The sequence below is a fragment of the Haliaeetus leucocephalus genome, unplaced genomic scaffold (genome assembly GCF_000737465.1).
Source record: "Haliaeetus leucocephalus isolate CR32 unplaced genomic scaffold, Haliaeetus_leucocephalus-4.0 Scaffold473, whole genome shotgun sequence".
NCBI classification, from domain to species: Eukaryota; Metazoa; Chordata; class Aves; order Accipitriformes; family Accipitridae; genus Haliaeetus; species Haliaeetus leucocephalus.
Window position 1 is genome coordinate 5,054,818 of NW_010972909.1, and position 14,952 is coordinate 5,069,769.

The 14,952-nt window shown below is 42.9% G+C and overlaps 1 protein-coding gene across 1 annotated transcript in view; it reads right to left on the reverse strand.

The window, feature by feature from the left end:
* Nucleotides 1-1,266, reverse strand: part of KCNA6 (potassium voltage-gated channel, shaker-related subfamily, member 6) — a 10,036-nt gene extending 8,770 nt beyond the window's left edge. Inside the window, exon 1 of the mRNA XM_010575331.1 lies at nt 1,250-1,266. Coding sequence (XP_010573633.1) covers nt 1,250-1,266 — 17 coding nt within the window. The remainder of the gene's footprint in view (nt 1-1,249) is intronic.
* Between the last annotated feature and the right edge of the window lie 13,686 nt (nt 1,267-14,952).

The following is a 14,952-nucleotide window of genomic DNA, read 5'->3' on the forward strand; positions in this document are numbered from 1 at the left end:
GGGTGCCGGCTGCTGGGGGGTGAACGTGTGCGCCTTCCCCCAGCCTCGGCTGCGTGGGCTGTGGTTCTGCAATTCCCTAGCAAGCTCTGAGTCGCGCTAGCCGGCGAGTAGGAGGCCCTGGGTCTGGGCAAGGGGTACCAGGTGGGCAGAGGGTCCGTGCTGGCGCTCAGGGAATCCTTGAGTGGGTGCGGGCACGCTTCTGAACCTGGAGGGTGTCGTGTATGTGTCTTCACTAGTCAAGTTCAATCCTGAGCAGCCAGAGAGGTGGAAGGGGACTTCTCTGACTGTAGCTGTGCGTTATGTGAGTTCTGGTAGTGTTACCTGCGGGTACTGCGGAAGGCAGTGCCTTGGCTGCAGCACTCTGTAGCTAGCCCTGTCAGAGTGTGTGTCTCTTGGGTACCCACTCAGCCTTGGTACTGGTTCAACCGGCAAATGGAAAAACAACAGCCATGTCCGCTAGCCCGGGATGGAGAACCTTGGGTCTCTGGGCACGTGAGGTTGGGCTCCAGCATCCAGGCAGGAGGAATCGCTGGGTCCTGGAGCTGCTGGAGATGGCAGCCACTTATAGCATCCCTTAACACCCATCCCTGAGAGCTTGGGGTCAGCCAGTGCATCTTACACTGAGAGCATCTCTAGAGATACATGCACGTGCAGCCTGATTAAAAAAAAACAAAACCAGAAACAAACACCTCAAAAACCTGCGGAAACTTGTTACATTTAAATTTGGTACTTCTTACAAGTTATAACAGCTTGTTAGATGTTGCCTGTATTGTAACCTCCTTTATTTTATGCCACCACTGCATGTCACTATTGAGAAAGAATGATAAAGATTTTAGTGAGATTTGTATAGTTCTGATGTGAAGGGAACTCAATATCCCCAGGGTAAGCCCCCGTCCCGTGTCCCCCCCACCACACACATACACAGTGCTGGGAGAAATATCCTAGCTGCACAAAGATCTCCCCCCCCGCCATGGTTCCATACAACTCATTTGCCCCCAAAAAAGCATGGCTGTCTGTCCTCATCCTATTGACCAATAATCCCTCTGTACATGTAAATACCGCGTCTCTCAGCCCCACATCTGCCCTGACCTGTAAGGCATTGTCACCATCCTCTCTCTGAGTGGAAATTCCCTATAAACGTTGTCTTTCCATTTTTCTCTCACTAGGCATTGTTAGGGTCAGTGTAGGCAGTAGACTGACCAGTTGCACACAAGAGGAAAAGCAGAAGGGAATACACAGCTCTTTCTGCTTGCTCTCCCTGTCCATCCCTATCCCACCTGGGAAGAGCAGAGAAAGAATTTGGCCTTTCTGTAACTTAGAACCGCCCTTCATAGGGATTTCTGTTCACCCCTGGAATGGAAATGATGAGACTTCTAGAGCTCATGTGGCAAAAAAAGGGTCATGTTGCTACCCGTGAAGCCAAAGCTGGCAGCACTGTGTTCCTTCTCTCATCTCAGGCTGCCTCTCCTTTCATCCCACACCGTGCACTTCCACACCTGACACACGCACCTTTCCACTTCCCCAGTGTCTTTCCTGCGGGCATGGAGGGCACTGGAGTAATAGCCCTCAGGTCTGGCACTTGTTATCCCATCCATCCCGCACGGACAGGAGCAGCAAGGTCATGGTTAGCCGGTACAGCTCTTCCCACTGATGTGGAAACATCTGGTCTTCTCGGTGTGAAGAAATCCTCAGGGATTTGGGTAGTAAATCTCTGACAAGTCTCTAAGGAAATACATGTTAAAGGAATGTATTGAGCAAATTTCTTCAAGGATGGCAAAAAGCACATCACGACATCAGAAGAGCCTCCCTGCTGAATTTTCTCTCTCTGCTCAAAAAGTAGTAGAGCTTTGCAGCAAAATGAGTGTAATAATTTTTGACAGGCAAAGCAAAATATTTTCCACCAGCTTTATTTCAGAAGCAGCCAAATAATTTTTTTTCCTTTGTTTGTTTTAGCAGAAGCTTTCCAAATAAAAACAAACAAGCAAATTACCCTGAGGTAGACAACCGACATGAAAAAATGTTATTTGAACAGTCCTGTGATCAACAAGAAACCCTCTAGCTGGAGCAGAAAGGGCTTAACCAGACTCTTCTAAGAGAACAGTAGTATGATCACTGTGCTCAGTGACAGGATTTTGGGACTGTTTTCACTGAACCCAGTGAAACCGAGCTTAAAACCCAACAGAGGAACCTGATGTACAAAAACCAGTACGCAGACTAATTCCATTCACAGAGTCCTCCCACCTTAATTGCTATAAAGAACAGAAATCACTCCCCCCCTTCTTGACCACTGGAACAATAAGGCGATCTTCACATATGAAGCAATAAGAAACAGATGTAAGCATCAGCCTTGTAACATGAGTCGTCTCTTCCCCTGGATGAAAACTGCTGAAAATCAGTGGGGCTTTGCAAAGAAGCTGAATAAAAACCATGAGGCCCACTGATAAGGTGAGGATGAAATGTCTGGTAGGAATTACCCATGCCAAATCATCTCTGTTCACTCCTGGGCTTTCTGGAAACCACTGGAGAACCACAAGCTTTCAGTCTGAATCAGATTTCAGGGCAATGGGAATGGGCTCTGTAAGTAAACAGGCAGAAAAAGGAAGGCTAATAGATAAATGATGCCATTGCTCAGTGAGGCAGGAGAGTCAGGGACAAAGGACAAGAAAAAGACTGAGGTATTAATTGCCTTTTTTTTTTTTTTTTTGCATTAATTGTTACCAGCAAAGTTGGACCTCAGGCCTTGGAGAACACTGAACCTAATAGCAGAGTCGGTGGGAGTGAAGCATTATCACTCATGGGGGAAGATGGAGTTAGAGAGTACTTAAGCCAACTGGACATACACAAGTCTACGGGATCAGTGAGGATGCTTTTCATGGTGCTGATGGAGCCTGCCAATGTCATTCAAAGGGCAGTTTCTATCATCTTCAGAGGTCATGGTGACCAAGGAGAGGTTCCTGTTGTCTGAAAGGCAAATACAAACCCCATTTTCAAGAAAGGAGATTGAGGTAGCTACGGGCCAGTCAGCCTCACTGCCGTCCCTGCGAAGGTTCCAGAGAAAGTCCTGCTTGAAACCATTGCCAGCTACATGAAGGATGAGAAGGTGATTGGGAGAAGCCAGCATGAATTTATCAAAGGCAAATCACGTCTGACCAACTTTATTCCCTTTTATGATGACAAACCTTGTTCACTGGAGGAGGAGAAAGCAGTGGATGTTGCCTACCTTGTTTTATCAGCAATACAGTGTTCCCTTGTGCTGAAATGTACAATATATGAGAAACAACAGCCTTTCCTTGCTGTATATACCCCCACTGTGCTACAACTTAATGAATCCTGAAAAAATGTGTTAAACAGCAATGGACATAGAGAGCTATACTGCAGATCTGTCTGATACAAGTCCCTCAATTTCAGGATTTTTCAAGATTCGGAGCTTGGCAGAATCACAGCTTTAAGCGTTAGATGCAGTTTAAAGCCTTGTGTAGTAAGCTGGGAAGCAGATCTGGGATAACTTTGTTATAAAACTTCCTAGAGAGTAAGGAGTTCCAAGGAAAGGGTATATTCTCCAAGCTCCAGCTGCTCCTTGCAGAGCATATCTACAGCACTGATATCTAATTATCTAACTAGAATGTGGTCAACCTAAGAATTTCAGGAAAGGCTCCTCAAAAGGGGACGAAGAGTTTCAGGATCAGCAAGAGCAAAGGAAAAAAGCTTTCTCTCCTAGCCCTGGTGTCAAACTATAGATATGTAGTTTGGCACCTAACACCAAATTAAACTAAGTATTTGAGCTCTGTGCGCAGCTCAAAGCAATGAATCACACTTTTTTCCATGACATCTCTGCTATTAGAGCTGTCTTATCCACTTATATCCAACAGTTTCTTAATGGCTGCCAAACCAAGCCTCAGCTCTTGGGAGGAGGAATAACAGCAGCACCAATCTTTTTTTTTTAAAAAAAAAAACCCTGAATAGGCAAAAGCTGCCTGCAAAATAAAACAGGGACCTTCCTGAATCACCCTTCTGAGTTTAATGAGATATCCGTACAGTTAACCTTCTATATCCTTGCCAGGTCAAGGCTTGCTGTGAAGATGTCAACACCCAATGGATTATGATTGTAACGAATAAATATTACACAATCTGGTACTCATGAGAAGCCTTATATAGTAACTTAGGTACTGTTGTAGGGACAGGCATGGGAGCAACTTTCCTTGGCTGGTGGAATCCCGCTAACCTCTTTCGGATCACTCAGAGGGAGCCCAGCATGTCAGTGTTCGTGGAGCTAGGCTCTAAATTTGCTGAGGGTTTTTCTGATGAGCAGTCTTGTAAAATGCAGTTCCAGCACAGGGGATGTGCCCATAAAGGTGTCAAACAAAATTCCTTAATTATAATGTTGATGCTTGCTTCTTTAGAAGACTGGGGAAAGAAAGGAGGGGGAACACTCTCTTACAGCCTCTGTTCTCTCTCCCAAGACTGAACAGTTTTTAATTTTTTACTCTAATAACCAGAACTATAAAAGTCTTTTTCCTCTCAGAATATCGAACATCTTTTTAATAACATGTAATGAAGAGTCTGTGGTTAAATAATGCAGTTCTTTTGCCCTGGTTCTGATACCTTTTTTTATATTGCTCATCTAAGTCACTAAAAGGAATTAATATTTTATTGCTTTCTATGAAAAATGCATAACACCTCTCCCATAGCTTTTCAGCAAGTTTTCAAACTCTAGTCATTGCAGTTCAGAACAGAATTTCTTTCTGACTTTGCTCTCACTGGAGTCAATTAGCCTGTAAAATCCCTAAATTATTTGTTAAAAAATTAAGAGGAGCCTTAAATTTGTCATGGAAATTAGTTTTGAACCTGCACAATCAAGCTACTGTCACGTTTCAGTTTTACAGCCCTGAAAAAAACAGAAATTTCAGTTTCTGCTTGTACACATCATCATATGCTGCCCCCTTCTAGAACTCTGGATTGAGTAGCCCCTGATTCTTAGGAAGGAGGCTTTCTTTACAAAAATATAATCTCCTAACCCTTTTCTGTTATATTCTGCCTGTGCAATAGGCCAACCAAACCCTGAGAACTAAGTATTTGCGAACAAGACATCAGACTAACACTGTCAATTAAGCAAATATAACCAAACTGACAGGTCTATGTAATCAAAACTATTGTTGACATCTTGATGTTGGATGAAAAATAAGCAACCTTGCTTGATTATATGAAGAGCTTAAGCATCCCTAAAGCATCCAGATTAATTGCCAGACATCTAAAAATAAATGAAGTATTCCAGGCTTTTAAAAACAAACAGAACCCCTCTCATTTCCAGTAGGTTCTCAGGAGCAGATTCTCTAGGATTTTTCCCAAGGGAATCATTTCACATAACGATAGTGATCCTAACCCTGCAGTTTTTTACCAGTTGAGAGGCACTTCTTAGCCTTTTTAGCATAAATAGCACCTAACATGAGGAATGGTTTGACTAAATGATTGGTAAATGTGGAATTCTGGACTTCAGATCTTTTGTAGAGACGTTGCTATTAATATTTAAGAATAATAAAAAAACCATAGATTAGCTCAGGACAGAAATAGCATTAACTATATTTCATTTTGTAAGGCATTTTGAGCTGTCATCAGAGCCAGCTATTGGAATGGAGCCTTAAGGATCCAATCTATTTTTGTGAGCCCAAAGTGACCAATAATTCTGTAATTGCTGAGGTAATTCTGCAAATGCTGAGGTATTTGCAACACCTGATGGCAAGGCTATGGGGACCATTGTAGCCCAGTACAATGCTTGGTGTATGCTCCCCAAACAATGCACAAGGAAAGTTAAACAAGAAAAATATTTCCCAAGCCTTCTGCGGAGGGGTCTTGCACAGATTTGTTTTTCTGCATCCAACCAGTGCTCTCTACCAAGCAGGAATACCCACATCGCACGTGAACATCGTAAGGACCAGTGGGCCTCCTTGGCAGATGTTTCTGCAAGGTAATGCAAGTACACGTTCTGAAACAGAACTGCTCCTCCTCCAATCTCCTTGACATCTTCTATGGGCAACACTGCCCTGAGATTCATTCCTCTGCCTGTATTATTAGAAGGGCATCAGTGCTACTGAAAACCCATTAAATGGATTTGCTTCCAGCATTCCTTCAATTATACGTAAGCTTATGCAGCTTATACTGATAGATTCAGAGATACCCATGGCCATGCTACATACTGTTCTGAGGAGATGTCTCATCTCCTGTGTATTTCTGAGTTATGTGGAAAATTGCAGATAGATCTAGCTGAGGCAGAACACCAGCAACAAAGCAGTATCAAGCTGCACAGACTGCTCCTGCCTCATGTCAGATGAATTCACCTAACCTCTTACACCCAACCAAATGATAACCCGAACGAACACCATGTGCCTGTCTTCCACTTTTTCTTAGTTCTCTGCATCAGAAATACACTAGTGGAAATTCTGACTTACTAGATGCGTGCCATTAAGGGCTTCGGTGCTTTATCTATGCATTTATTTCTTCCCCCATTTTCCCTGGCTGCTTCTAAGGAGAAAGAGAATTTGACAGTAGTTCTTTATAGGAACCATAAGGCTGAGCAACAAAGTCCTGTGTCTTTCTGCTTTTCCCCTTTCCTAGTGCCTGGCTGCCAGAGATGCTGCTGAGTGGGGCAGGTAAGGAGGTGGTTGCTGTGCATCCCCACTCGAGAATTGTCCTGAGTTTCACTGTTCCTCTGAAGCTGGAACCTTGTGAGCAGACAACCAAGGATCCCTCCCTCCAGTCATCCTGGAGGGGAGAGAAGGGAAAATAAAAAGCTTTTTCCCCATAAAATTTTGGTGTCTGACAACACGCATTTTCCATCGGAAGACTGTTCTCACGAAAGATTCCCAGTTAGCCCCGGTTAAAATGTAATGCCCAAATCCTCCTAAAGAATGACTACCATCTTTATTGTTTGAAAGCAGGGATGTCTGAGCCCCATTTTTGAATTTGCAGGAAGACAAGTGAATGAAGCTCCGGTAAAGAATCACTCAAGTTTCTGAACCGCAAGTGTTATTGATTATCCCTGGGTAAACCCACAGACATTTGTCTGCAGCCATCAGGATTACTGCAAGTCAACATTAGTGTAACTGAGGTCCAAGAGACCCACAGAGCGCTGGGGAAGACTGCTCAGTCCCCTGGTGATACCCGTGTGCAGAAGTTGATCCTAGATCAGAAGTGAAAATAATGGACTAGGACCTTCTATCAGACAAAGATTTAAATTAAAAATATAAACTAGATAGTTATTTAAAGGCTGGCAGCGGGCTTTCTCCAGAGCCCAGCCACAGCAGCTGTTCTTTTCAAGGGTATTATAACAGGTAGAATTCGTGGTAAGGTTACTGAAAACCTAAACGCTGCTGAGGGTCAGCATTTATGTGCTCCAATATCATAGTGGTGGGTGTACTGCACACAAAATGAGAGGCACAGACCAATACTGCAATTCAGATAAATGGGTGAGGGACCAAAAGTAGGGATCATCATGAAATGCATTTCTTTCTCTGCTGTTTCCAAGTGATCGCCATTAACTGCAAAAGCAGAACCACGCCAGGGAATTCCATAAGGACTTCCAAGCACTACACGTTGCCAAAACATCTCATTGATTTCTTAGGGAGCATACCGAAGTCTCCACAGGGAAAAAAAAAAAAAAAAGAAAGAAAAAAATGCAGAAAGACTTACTTTTTTCCTTCTATGCTTATTACAGAGGCACTACACTTGGTCTCAAGTTCAAATTCTTACCCCGGACACAAAGAATGTTGCTTCCAGAGAAGATTGAACTTACGCATGAGCCTATTAGTACATTTCCACAAGAAACTGCTGCCTTTGTGTATTCTTGGTACACGCTGAAAAAAAGGAAGTCTGATTTTCAAAACAGGTTCTTACCGCTTGTCAGGATCACACTCTTCAAAGAAGTGCCTGACTTTAGACATTCAAAATGAATGCACTTCTGAATCATTAGTCCTTTTTTCAAAAACCAAGATGCACAAATCATCCCAACCTGACTGGCATTAAAGAGAACATTCTGCTGAGTACAAAGATCTTCTGATCAAGTTGCAAAGGAGGTAAAACACTTTACCAGTAATGTGACAGGAGGTGAATACCTCAGGCTTCATATAAAACAAAAGGTGTATTGAGCCTGAATGCTTCAGATGAAAGAATACTTTCATTCCAGGGTAGTTTGGGTACAAATTAAGTGAGTAGGCTCTTTCTCAGAACATAACCATCTTTTTTCCTCTCTGTTATATTCAGTCAGGTCAGATTCAGTATTGAAAGTTTGCTGGAACTGTCTGCAAGCCTCTATTTTTTAAAGGTCTTTTTAGAAATAATTATTCCATGTTTCAGTAATGTCTTCCACCCAAACTTCTTGACTGACCTTTAGAATTGCTGTCAGATTCACCTTTACTCTGTCCAGACACGTGAGTAGTTACTAAAGCCAAATAGCTGTAGGATTTGTACAAATCTTTAGGTTCATGTGGGCGTGTTTACATGCACATGTTTGGTTGCAGGGCTGTGCTTATTTACAGAATTATTCACTGGTTGTAGAAATATGTATCGTTGTAAATTTAGACATGAAAATATTTTTTAATCAGTTAGGGAGTTTTTGCACAATGTATCTGAAAATGCACGTTAAAAAGGGTTGCATTCACTATTCTCTCTTCATGGATTACTTTCTTGCTTTAGTGGTTTCAGCCATTGGAGAGCAAACAACAACCCCACAGCAAGAACGGCGAAGGGTGGGAGGCTGACCTTAAAGCCAGCAGTTCAGAGACAGCCTGACTTCACATCTGCTTTTCACTGTGAAGCTTCAAATATTTATTTCAAGAGAAATCAGGACTGGATGGCTCCAGAGTCTGAGGTAGATTTGTTCTATAATTTACTCACAGAAAAAAGCTCAGTGAGCATAACGTCAAGGCTTTAGAAGATGAGCAGTTGTATTTTTGGCACAGGGATACTCAGCACTCTCTGTAAGTTAACCCCATTGGAATCTTCTCCAGACAAACTACCAAACCCCAGATGTTTCCCTAAAAAGCATAGGGCTTTGGAACAGGCCAACCTTAGTGATGGGCTCATTTTTGTAGATGGAGAAAAGACCCAGCAAGCTGAGGGCCTGAGCACACAAAGCACGTCAGTGGCAGAGCGAGCCCCAGAGCTGAGGTTATCTTTGCCTCAGCCCGATTCTCTAATAAACCCATATCCGTGTGTGGCAAAGTGCCATCACTCTCTTGTCACATCGAGCACATCTCAGCTGGCCATTCTTGGATGAAGCATTCAGCTGAGGGACCTCTAGCTAGAGGGGTGGAGGCAGATCAAGATTTGTGTCTTCAAAGCAGATTTGTTTCAGAGAAGAGCTTATCCCAAAAAGCCTGTCACCGATCCCCCCACCCCACCCCGCCCCAGATGCCCTATTCTCCTCCTGGAGATCCCCGACTTGGATGTGGCTTTCAGGCGGAGAGGATGGTAGAATACTATAAAACTGCAGAAATCCTTCCCATCCATTAATGCAATCAGAGGGAAAGTCAAGAAATGAGATATTAGAAGCAAGGTCCTGCCTTCAGAGAAAGATGCAATGTTTTTCTCATATGACAGAGGACACCTGCTTGCACTTATACCAGCATCGGTCAGAAGTAATTCACCTGCAATGAACAGAGCGGCATAAGTGCTGAACCCACCGAAAACAGGATCAGGCCCACAGGCTCTTTAAAGGACAAAGGCAATAATATATTCTGAGACTCGGCTCCCATTTCACAACAGCCGGATGGAAAGAAAGCGAAGCCTCCAAGTCTGCCACACTTCTCAGAGCTTCAGAGACACTAAAGGGAGTGCGAGAGTACCAAGTATAGGTTTGTAATTTAATTTATGTTTATTTTGGTCCAAGGTTGAGGTCAATGCACAATGAGGAGGTTATCAGATGACTCATATTAGCCCGAGCACTGTGCTGGGATAAAGTTAGTACTGTGCCTACTGGGAAGATGTTAAGATTGTCAGATGGCCAGGGTACAGCCTTATATAATTCATTTCTATTCCTGAAGTAATTTTCTTGACCAAGTCTGAGAAGGAAAGGAACATTCTTTTGTAGGGGAGGGGGGGGGATCTGGGCTTTCCACATAATGTGCTCAACTGAATTGACAGAAAAGCTCATTCAATTGCATTATTAACGTAAATTACTTGCACTGTTTAACACTTACCATGATGATAAGACACACACAGTGATATCCAGGTTTTTTTCTACCTGACAAAACAGAGATGTACATTTCTAAGCAGCAGTTCCTTGCTGTTTTGCCTAAGTAATAACACAAGCAGTAGGAGTAGGACAAAAACTTAAAGAACCCAATTTTTTGGCTTCATTTAAGTCCAAGGCAAAAACTCTGTGTTTTCTCCATGAAAACAGAATAGGACTCCTGGGTGTCATGGGGGAGACAGAAAAAATAAAAAGATGACCCAGACAGGATGTCAAGGAAATGTGAAACAGCTGCTGTGCTCATATATTTGAACATAGACCTATACAAAATCCAGTTAAAATGTTTTAGCCATGATTATCCACCCTTTTAGATGAAACATAAAAAAAATCCTAAAGCATAAACAGCTATTTCAGGGAATCTTTTAAAAATAGGTTAACGTTCATCAGGAAGCAATACCTGCGGATGTATTTTTTTGTCTATTGGCCAGAAAGTGCGTTGCTCTGCTGCACTGTAGACAGGGTCATCCTACTACATGGACTGTATTTTTGCTAACAGGTATTATGCCAGACTCACAGTGGCAAGAGATTGAAGTTCACAACACTAATTTCTCTGTGTTATCAGTCTGAAACTCCCCAGGTGGGGCTGCTCTTCAGAACTGGAAATAGGATGGGTCTGACATCTTTGGGAGGAGCTGCCCCCTCCAAAACTCCCTGACTAGACCCATGGAGAGCTTTCAAGTATTTGGTGATCCTTCCCACTTCAACGCTGTGCCCAAGTCTACTGCATAATTGGTCTTTGTGTGTAGTATGTCACTTACAGGCTTGCACAGGTGAGTGTAAGTAACAGTATTAACATACAGTAATGTTGCACCCAGCCAGTTCTCATGAGGCTGACTTTGCTCATGGGAAACGCAACAAAATGCACAGGGCATAGATCACTTCTTTCACTGCTTCCCACATCTATTTCTGACCAGAAGCTTCACAGCTGTGTCTGGAGACACAAGTCAGGGAGACCCAAGTCATGGATCTCTTGAGAAATCTCAACCCCTTCAAGTCCATGGGACCAGAATGGGTGGATCTGAAGGTGCTGATAAAGCTGGTGATGTTATAGTGGAGCCAGTCTCATCACGTCTGAAAGGCAGATGAGGTGACTGGAGAAAGGCAAACATTGCACTTTTACCTTCAAAAAGGATGAGAAGGACTATACAGTGCACTACAGGTCAGTCAGTCTCATTCCAGACCCTGAGAAGATCAAGGAGCAGGAATCCATTTCTGGGTTTATGAAGGAGAAAAAGGCGACTGGGAAGAGTCAGCATGAATTTACCAAGGATAAATCAAACCTGAACAATCTGATTAGATATACAGTGAGGGGAAGGCCATGAATGTTGTTTATCTTGTCTTTAGTAAAGCTTTCAATGTGTTCTTCCCCAATATTCTTGAATCCAAGTTGGGAAGTTACAGTCTACATGAGCGGACAATTAGCTAGGTGAAAAGCTGGCTGAATTGCTGGGATCAAAAGGGGTCTACCTGGAGGCTGGTTACAAGTGGAGTGTTGCAGGAACCTATTCTGTCAATAGCCCTGTCCTGTCGTTTTCAATGTCATTTTCATCAAATACATGCAAGAAGAGAAAGAGTGCACCCTCATACAGTTTGCAAATTATACCAAACTGTGAATACATTTGTTACCATCAAGGGCACAGCCACTACTCAAAGAGACCTAGGCAGGAGGAAAGGCCTACAGGAATCTCAAGAAATTCAACTTAACAAATGAAAAATGTCTTGCACCTGAGCTGAACTAACTACCTGCTAAGGTTTGACTGGTTTTGAAAGTGAACTGAAGGTTCTAGTGAACAATGGACTAGGCAGGAATCAGCAGTGCACCATGACCATGGTGAAGGCTAAGAGCATACTACGCTGTATTAACAGGAGCATAGCCAGTAGACAGAGGAAAATCAGTATTTCCTTTACTAAGTGCTCATGAGACCTCATCTGGAATACTGTTTCCAGGTTTGGATCTTTCAGTGCAAGAAAGATATTGATAAACTGGAATGAGTTCACGGGAGGGGCACCAAGATTGTCCAGGGCCTAGAGAATTTGTCCTGTGAGGAGAGGCTGAAGGAATGGAGCTTGATTCTACTGAAGAAGATAAAGCTTTGGAGATACCCTAAAGTCACCTTCCAATTCCTGACAGGCTGTTACTGAGAATAAGGAGCCAGGGTCTTAGGTGCTCAGCTACAGAACAATAGATAATGGTCATAAATTGAAGCAAGAGAGGTTCTTACTAGATGTAAGCATTGGAAAAAATGCACAGCCATATAACAAAGCACAGGAACAGGTTGCCCAGAGATGTTGTGCAGTCTATGTCCTTAAAGGTTTTCAAGACCCAACTTGACAGTTCTGTGCCACCTGGTCTGCCTTCAGAGTCGATCCTGCTTTGAGCAGCAGGTTGGACTACTGACATCCAGAAATCCCTCCCGAATGATTCTGTGATTCTAAGCTACGGCCCTGAATCATGCCATAAAATGGTAGCTCCTTAGAGGCTTGTGCAGCACTGAATTGTTTTGGGGTTTTTGCAAACATATGGAAACTAATAAAGAACAGTATATGGCTCCCCAGCTTCTGAGGCTTCCCAAAACCATCACCTGGAAACACAGAGGACACAATGGGAGACCAAGGCCACACGGCTTTTTCTTGAAACAATGCATCCATAGTGGAATATTCACATTTTCAGGCAAACCAGTTTGGTTTTAGGGCTTTCAAAAGACAGCAAAAAATCTAAGCCACTCAGTTTCTAAACAATAATTAACTCCCCTAAACCCATTCTGCATGTCCTGATCTCCAATTTGAGGCCTGATTATCCTAAGGATCAGTGAAACAAAAGCCTTTTAATCTTTTCTAGAAGTATAGGTGCCAAATATAGATCTGGCTTAAACTATTAAAGTGTAATATGCTAATTCATTTTAAAAGCAACAAACCAATTAATCTTTATTTCTGCAGTTGTAGGCACATTCTTTTCTTTAGTCATGGATTCCTCCAAAGCTACTTCATGCTACCTATTGTGGAGTGATGAGTTAACATAGATGACAGGGTATAATTTTCAAGGGCTCCTGTGTCACAGAAACCCCATCTTCGGAGGTCTTCAAGATTCAGATAGGCAAAGCCACGACTGATGTGACCTTGTGCTGGCTGGCAGTTTGCCCTTGCAGGAGGACAGACTAGAGATTTCCAGATGCACCCTCCAGCCAACACTTTATGATTTTTCAAAAGCCCCTCAACATAACTCTGGTAACTCAGTGGTCATATAGAAGTCATATAGAATGGGCCTTTTAAAAGACTGCAGCCACTCCACTTACCATCCTAATCACAAAAGTCCTTCTCTCCAGCACATGCATTTTCCAGCAGTAAGATGGGGAATCAAATCTGCGTGGACAAGATTAAACTCTGGAGTCAAGGGACTGATATCTCCTCATGCAGTCTCTGTTAAAGAGAAAGATAAAAAATTACTGTGCATGTCAGCTCAAAAAACATCTTTTTTTTTGCCAAGGTTCCTTGCCTCCAATTAAAAAAAAAAAAGAGAAATACAAGTAAAAAAAAAAAGTACTATTTGAAAAGTCTCCTGGGTACATCTGTATAAAACAGATTATGCTTCTTTTTCATTAATTTCAGATCAAAGCTCTTTATTTTTTAAGTAGGGAACCAAAGGGATCAGGTAGAGTAAATACCCTCTTCTCTCCAATTTCATGTGCAAACAACTGAGTTTTCAGGCTGGGAAGACATGATTTAGTAGTTTCACTGCAAAAGAAAAATCTGCATTTATATCCTGTTCTTCACATGGATGACTTTGCTCTTTCTCAATATTTTCTTAGTGTGATGATTATATCTAACTAGAGATGGCCTGCCTGACATTGTCACAGTCTTGGAGACCACTGCCAGGGACAGACTGAATAGAAAAGAGGGGAATAGGCTTCTACTGTTGCAGCAGGTCTCATGCAATGCATTGTACTGGTCACTGCTAACGGGGGCATAAAGTTCCATCTTCACAGGTAGGACATACCTACGCCTCCTCCCCCTCTATGTAGTCACATGAATAATGCTTCATTAATTACAAAAGCACTCCTGGTTCTACTTTTCTATATATAGTTCTATATCTTTTCTTCTATTTGCTGTTCTCTTTGCTCCATCAGTCCATCCTGTAGAAGGCTGCCTGCCTTGCACATATGACTTCACATGGTTGATCAAATCAAGTAATGTTAGAGAGGTTAGGAAATTCACAGTCGTTTTGTACTGATAAGCTGTTATGGCCAGCTCAAAGGGGAATATATTGTGCTGTGTGACAGTGTCCTAACAACTATTTCCTCATGTCCAAGGAGACTGAATCACAGCCTCTGCCAGAGGTCTGCTAGGACATTGTGATTCCACATCTGTTAATACTCTGAGCTGTTTCTGTAGGACACCATCCTCTTCCAAGTTCTTAGTAACTCCCTAAGTACTCAGATACCCTAGAAAGATCTAGGTTGGAAAGGACCTCTAGAAGTCTCTATTCCAACCCACTGCTAACAGCAGGATTGATTTCAAAGCTAGAGCAGGTTGCTCAGGGCTGCGTCCAGTTGAATTTTGAGTCTTTCCCAGCATGGACATCCCACAGCATCTCTGGGCGCCTGTTCCAGTGCTGCACCCCTCCTGGGGTAGGGGGACAGGTGGAAGGAGGGTCCTTTTCTCTGGTGCAAATTTCCTTTATTGCAGCTTGTTCTTGTTGCTTCTTTTCCTTT